At 44.5% G+C, this 7,609-nt stretch overlaps 1 protein-coding gene across 3 annotated transcripts in view; it reads right to left on the bottom strand.

Annotated features, from left to right (window-relative positions):
* Window positions 1-364: 364 nt before the first annotated feature.
* LOC141083087 (cholinesterase-like) overlaps window positions 365-7,609 on the bottom strand; it is a 362,676-nt gene continuing 355,431 nt past the window's right edge. For all 3 annotated transcript variants that reach the window (XM_073567263.1, XM_073567262.1, XM_073567264.1), the window contains exon 4: window positions 365-544. In XM_073567263.1, the coding sequence (XP_073423364.1) occupies window positions 441-544 (104 nt within the window). In that variant the 3' untranslated portion in view covers window positions 365-440. The remainder of the gene's footprint in view (window positions 545-7,609) is intronic.

The raw sequence follows: 7,609 nt of genomic DNA, 5'->3' as shown, positions 1-7,609 counted from the left end.
TTTCTGATGTAATAAAAACTACTTTTTTATTAATTTTTCTTGTGTATGGGACTATTTTTTCTTTGTTTGATAAAATATATGTTTGTCCAAATAAGCTTAAAGGCATGTGAACACAGAGTTTTTCAAGGAGTTTTTGGGGAAGAAACTAAGCAGAAAATCACCCTTCTCCAAAATTTCAAAACTCCTAAAAAACTTTGAGTTTCTGCTCACTTTCTCCTCTGAAAACTCAGTGAAAAGACTTGCCCAAAAGAGAGTTTACCCTAGGATCTTGATAACAAATGTTGGTGTGTGATAGGCAGCAATTATACATTTGTTACAGTTCTACTATGATCACAGCAAACAACCAGAACATGTGAACGCAGCCTTAAATTTAGTACATTTTTATGTTTTTGTTGGATTTGGAATCTGGAAATTACACAATTATACTGAACAATACAACTTCAGTTGAAAATTGATTGGCAAGAATCTTCTGATCGTGCATCCCTTGGGCACACTTGTTCCGCAGTCACAGTAGAACTCCATAAATTTCCATCAAAGTCTTTATCTAAAAGAAAAGAGTATTTAGTAGCTTTTTTATTTCTACTAAGTATACATTTTTTAGTTACTACTAAGTATAATTTTTTAATTTATATTGGTGTTAATACCCTCTTTCTGGCTCTGCAGTTTATTTCAAGCTATGGTTTATGGTACAGTATTTATGCTGGAATGGGCAATTTTTAAAGTGAACTTGTCACCAGGTTTGGCCAATATAAGATACGGCCACCTCCTTTCAGGGCTTATCTACAGCATTCTATAATGCTGTTGATAAGCCCCTGATCTGACCTGAAAGATAAGAAAAATAACTAACTTTTATTATAGTCACCCAGGGGGCAGTCCGGTCCAATGGGTGTCGCAAGCCTCAGTCCGGCGCCTCCTATCTTCATATGACCGCTGCCCTCCTGCTTGCTTCATGGCTCTCTGGCTTCGTGCTCCTGAGCAGGCATACTTATCAGCCCTGTTGAGGGCAGAGGAAACTACTGAACTGCGCAGGTGCCAGGAAAGGTCAGAGCGGCCCAGCTCACTGCAGTACTTTCCTCTGCCCTCAACAGGGCAGATAAGTAAGCCTGCACAGGAGCAATGCCGGCGAGCCATGAAGCAAAGCAGGAGGGCGGTGATCATATGAAGATGGGAGGCGCCAGACCCGGACCTGCGACACCCATTGGGCCGGATTGCCTCCGGGTCAGTATAATAAAAGTTATTTTTCTTCTCTTGCAGTTCGGATTGGGGGCTTATCTACAGCATTCTATAATGCTGTAGATAAGCCCTGAAAGGTGGTGGCCGTATTGTATATCGGCCAAACCTGGTGGCAGGTTCCCTTAAAATTTTGCACTTTTGTTTTTCCCCTCCTCTTCTTTTAAAAAGAATGGGACCAATTCATCGAGACTGGCATAGCCGAAGCTCGTGCTACTACAGCCTTGACTTATCAATGGCGCTAATTCATTATGAGACTTACGCCACATAATGAATTTGACATCTCTTTTAAGTGTTGTGCGCCTCTGTGCTCTATAATAGAAATGCTTGTATTTCTGGAATAGATAATACGCCTCTCACAGTTTACTAATTCTCCTACACATGAGAACGGGAATACTCTGGACCTGGTTTTCTCCCGTCCCGGCTCGCTGCACGACTTTACTAATTCACCCCTCCCGCTCTCGGACCACAACCTTCTTTCCTTCTCTGTCAAGAATTGTCTCCTCACCCGGAACACCCCCACTTACCACACTTATCGGAATACACGTACCATTAATACCCAACAGCTTAGGGACAATCTCCACACATCTTTAGCCCCCATCTCCACCCTCTCCTGTCCAGACATAGCATTGTCACACTTCAATAATACACTGAAGAATGCCCTAGATGAAGCAGCACCTTCTATACGCAGAAAGACCCGACACAGACAACGGCAGCCCTGGCACACAACGCAAACACGCTTTCTTCAGCGCTGCTCAAGGTGTGCAGAGCAGCAGTGGAGAAAATCTCTCTTAGCAGAAGACTTCATCCACTATAAGTTCATGCTCAAAACCTATAACTCTGCCCTTTATCTGGCCAAACAATCCTACTTCACCACCCTCATCACCTCACTATCCAACAACCCAAGACGACTTTTTGAAACCTTAAACTCCCTCCTGAAACCTAAAGTACAGGCCCCCATCACCAACCTTAGCGGTGAGGATCTGGCCACTTATTTCCTAGAAAAAATCAACCACATCCATCAGGATATCTCAGCCCTATCTCCTCAGTGCCTGGATCCCCTTCCCTGCCGCACCTCAAGCTCACTAGACATCTTTGAGCCTGTTTCAGAAGAAGAAGTTTCCAAGCTCCTCGCTTCTGCTCGGCCTACAACCTGCAACAGTGACCCTATTCCTTCACAGCTCCTGCAGTCTCTCTCACCAGTGGTCACCACTCACCTGACTAAAATATTTAACCTCTCTCTTTCTTCAGGTATATTTCCCTCCTCATTTAAACATGCCATCATAACCCCTTTACTTAAAAAGCCATCCCTGGACCAGAACTGCACTGCTAACTACAGACCTGTCTCTAACCTTCCCTTCATCTCTAAACTCCTGGAACGCCTGGTCCACTCCCGTCTAATCCGCTATCTCTCGGATAACTCTCTTCTCGACCCCTTACAATCTGGTTTCCGCTCTTTACACTCTACTGAAACTGCCCTCACTAAAGTCTCTAATGATTTAATAACAGCTAAATCGAAAGGTCATTGCTCCCTGCTGATTCTCCTGGATCTCTCTGCCGCATTTGACACTGTGGATCACCAGCTCCTCCTCACTATGCTCCGCTCTATAGGCCTCAAGGACACAGCCCTCTCCTGGTTCTCCTCCTACCTCTCTGACCGCTCCTTCACTGTATCTTTTTCCGGCTCCTCTTCCTCTTCTCGTCCCCTTACTATCGGGGTCCCGCAGGGCTCAGTCCTAGGCCCCCTCCTCTTCTCTTTATACACTGCCCCTATTGGACAAACAATCAGCAGATTTGGGTTCCAGTATCATCTCTATGCTGATGACACCCAATTATACACTTCTTCCCCTGACATCACCCCTACCCTAATTCAAAATACCAAGGATTGTCTGTCTGCTGTCTCTAGCATCATGTCCTCCCTCTATCTGAAACTAAATCTCTCTAAAACTGAACTTCTTGTGTTTCTCCCCTCTACTAACCTCACTCTACCTAACATCGAAATAACCCTGGAGGGTTCAACCATAACTCCCAAGCAGCATGCCCGCTGTCTTGGGGTCATATTCGACACTGAACTTTCCTTTACTCCGTACATCCGATCACTCAGTCGCTCTTGTCACCTGCATCTTAAAAACATCTCCAGAATCCGACCTTTTCTCACCTTTGAAACTGCTAAGACTCTTACTGTCGCTCTTATTCATTCTCGTCTGGACTACTGCAACTCTCTTCTGATCGGTCTCCCTCTTACCAAACTTTCTCCTCTCCAATCCATCTTGAATGCGGCAGCCAGGGTCATATTTCTGTCCAGCCGCTTCACCGATGCCTCCATCTTGTGCCAGTCATTACACTGGCTACCTATTCGCTACAGGGTCCAGTATAAACTCATCTCTCTCACCCACAAAGCTCTCCACTGTTCTGCACCGCCTTATATCTCCTCTCTCATCTCTGTCTATCGCCCTACACGTGCCCTCTGTTCTACAAATGACCTCAGACTAACATCCCCCGTAATCCGAACCTCGCACCTCCGTCTCCAAGACTTCTCTCGTGCTGCTCCAGCTCTCTGGAATGCACTTCCCCAGACGATCAGACTGATACCTAGCCCTGACCTATTCAAGCGCGCTTTGAACACCCATCTCTTCAAACAAGCCTACCACATCAACTACTCAGCAAGCTAACTTTGCCCTGTTCCCTCCTTCCAAATATTATTCTGAATCTGCACCCTACTATTCATCTGTCTCCACACCCTTCATGCACATGATAACTGCACTTGATACTTGTCTATTGCACTTAAACACACGGGCTGATGACCGGATCATGCAGCTTTATATGAAAATCCCTATTATAATTGCCAGACCTGAATTAACAAGCATTTTTCACCTATTGTGTCCCCCCATTTCCTTGTAGATTGTAAGCTTGCGAGCAGGGACCTCACTCCTAATGTCACTGTTTGAATTGTCTTAACTTGTATTGAATTTATTGTCTGTACATGTCCCCGCTTAATTGTAAAGTGCTGCGGAATATGTTGGCGCTATATAAATAAAAATTATTATTATTATTACGCCATATTTGATGAGTTTGATGGGGGACGTGCCCCATACAGGCTCCTCCTTAGCTCTGCCAATTTCAGCAGAGCTCATCCACAGTGGCGTGAAAAAGATGTTGCACCTTATCAAGGGAAGATATATATCTTTGTACCATGTTAGCCATTAGATAGAAGAATATTTAGAATTAAGAGTCCTCAGTGGTTGATATCTTTTCAGTTAGCCATTAAAAGGTATCAACGACTGAGGACTCTCAATTCTAAACAGTTAGCCATTAAAGGGCATCTTATCAAAGGTTTTATGCCACTTTTGTGACATAAATCTTTGACTCAACCTGAGTAAAAATGACTTGACAGCAAGATTATCGAAATCAGTACAATTATGTCAAACCTGTATTTTATTATATATATATATATATATACACAGTATATAGATATTTAGTAATTTAAAAAATTCAGAATTTAGCAAAAATATATTGGTTTGTGTTGCCGCTGTACCTGTATTTTTTTTTTTTTTAAATATTTTTACTTGAATAAAGGCTTGTTTTTACCTTTTGTGTTGCAAGCTGCTGTTTTAATTGGTAACATTTTGAGATACATACAATTTTTTGATCCCTTCTTGTTGCAATTTTCTTGTGGAAGGGCGATGACCGAAAAAGGCAATTCAGACATTTAGATTTGTATTTAAGACATTCGTTAAAAGGTTAAAAAACTTGATGACTACAAAGATAACTCCTTGTCATATCCCATGCTTGGCCCCGATAAAATATAAAAGCCTATACTCACCTCACATGCTGGCACTATTCTTGTGATGACGGTTCTCGCTCTCCCCGGGCTCCCGTGCAGTTTTTATGACATGTGACGCAGGTGTCCAGTCAGCGCTGGCGTCTAGTGTTGAGCGATACCATCCGATACTGAGAAATATCGGATCGGATTGGATCGGACTGATACCCAAAAAGTATCGGGTATCGCCGATTCCGATACCGGAAGTCCCATACAAGTCAATGGGACAGAAATATCAGAATTAAAAAAACCCCTTTCTTTCCTTGTACATCCATTTTGGGAGGGGGAAGAGTGTGGGCGGTGCGTGGGCGGACACTGTGCGTGTCTGTGTGTGCGGCGGGGTCTGTGCGGGCCTGCCGGGGGTCTGTGCCGGCTGTTGGGGGTCTGTACGGGCCTGCCGGGGGCCTGTGCCGGCTGTCGGGGGTCTGTGCTGGCTGTCGGGGGTCTGTACGGGCCTCCCGGGGGCCTGTGCTGGCAGTCGGGGGTCTGTAGACCTGCCGGGGGCCTGTGCCGGCTGTCGGGGGTCTGTATGGGCCTGTGCCGGCTGTCGGGGGTCTGTGTGGGCCTGCTGGGGGTCTTGTGTGTGTGCAGGCATCGTCCGATGGGACTACAAGTCCCATCGGGCGATGCCTGCTACAATGACAGTGATTGACACATTAGCCAATGATGGGACAGTAGTAGTCCCATCATCCGGCTAATGTGTTGAATGTAAAAAACAAAACAAAAAAAAAACCATACATACTACATATATACTACATTCATACAACATACATACATACATACATACATACTACATTCATACAACATACATACATACTACATTCATACAACATACATACATACTACATACATTCAACATGCTACAGACATACAACATACTACATACATACTACAACATGCTACAGACATACAACACACATACTACATTCATACAACATACATACATACTTCATATATACTACATTCATACAACATACCTACATACTACATACAATACATTCATACAATACATATATATAGACATGCAGTACGTATAACATAGAGTACATACTCACCATAACTTGTCACTTTGTTCCCCGAAGCCAATGTCAGCTGTGAAAAAATATGAAAAAAACAAACAAGCAATATACTCCCTGATCCGCAGAAATCCATGAGTGTCCCACGACGATCTCCCGTAGAGAACAGCAGCATCACCTGATGGGACTGCTCTCTAGGGGGCTCCTCCGCCACTGTAAAAAAATAGTCCCTAGTCTCACTTTATGGCAAATGCTGCGTGGGAACTTTCTCACACAGCAATGCCAAAAGTGAGACTAGGGACTATTTTTTTTTTACAGTGGCGGAGGAATACAGTGCGGAAGGATACCTACCTCCCGTCATTGTATTCCTGGAGCCCCCAAGAGAGCGGTCACATCAGCTGATGCTGCTGTTCTCCATGGGAGATCGTCGTGGGACACTCGTGGATTTCTGCGGATCAGGGAGTATATTGCTTGTTTATTATTTTCATATTTTTTTCACAAATGACACTGGCTTCGGGGAACAAAGTGACAAGTTATGGTGAGTATGTACTCTATGTTATATGTACTGTATGTATTGTATGAATGTATTGTCTGTAGTATGTCTGTAGTATATCGCATATATGTTGTATGAATGTAGTATATATGTAGTATGTATGTATGTTGTATGAATGTAGTATATATGTAGTATGCATGTATGTTGTATGAATGTAGTATGTAGTATGCATGTATGTTGTATGAATGTAGTATATATGTAGTATGTAGTATGCATGTATGTTGTATGAATGTAGTATGTATGTAGTATTCAATTCAAAGAAGCTTTATTGGCAGGACTAAATACACATTAGTTTTGCCAAAGCAAGTGTACAGAAGGGAATGGGGTAGGGACTGTAGGGATGTTGGGAAGGGGTTGTAGGAAAGGTGGATGGGGCAGATCCAGGATGGGGCTATAGAAGTCCATGGCATAGGGAAGGTGGATGGGGGGATGGGGCAGATCCAGGGTGGAGCTATAGAAGTCCATGGCATAGGGTAGGTGGATGGGGGCAGATCCAGGGTGGGGCTATAGAAGTCCATGGCATAGGGAAGGTGGATGGGGGCATGGGGCAGATCCTGGGTGGGGGCCATAGAAGTCCATGGCATTTCATAGTTCTCTTTCTTGTAGCCTATGGCATGCACTCACATATTGCGCTGCTATCTCCACTGCTCTCTCTTCTTCCCCCAGCAGGATGTATGTTTTCTCTTCCTCCTTCATGGTAATGAAATCCGGGAAGAGATGTGAGAGTCTCCTGAAGTGAGTGTCCCTCACTGCTGAGTATTTGGGGCAGTGTAGCAGGAAGTGGGTCTCATCCTCCAGGGCCTCCTGGTCACAGTGTTGGCACAGTCTTTCCTCCCTGGGCTTGTAGCTCTGCCTGTGTCGGCCGACCTCGATGGCCAGACTGTGGGCACTGAGTCTATACCTGCTCAGGATCTTGCGGTCTCTGGGGTCCGGGAGTTTCTCCAGGTATGGGGCCAGCCTGTAGTCGCTCTGTAGACTCTGGTACATGGT

The sequence above is a fragment of the Dendrobates tinctorius genome, unplaced genomic scaffold, assembly GCF_039654945.1.
Source record: "Dendrobates tinctorius isolate UK_male_01 unplaced genomic scaffold, ASM3965494v1 ptg000019l, whole genome shotgun sequence".
Lineage (NCBI taxonomy): Eukaryota > Metazoa > Chordata > Amphibia > Anura > Dendrobatidae > Dendrobates > Dendrobates tinctorius.
The sequence above is the reverse complement of the archived record's forward strand: the minus strand, read 5'-3'. Positions and strand labels throughout refer to the sequence as shown.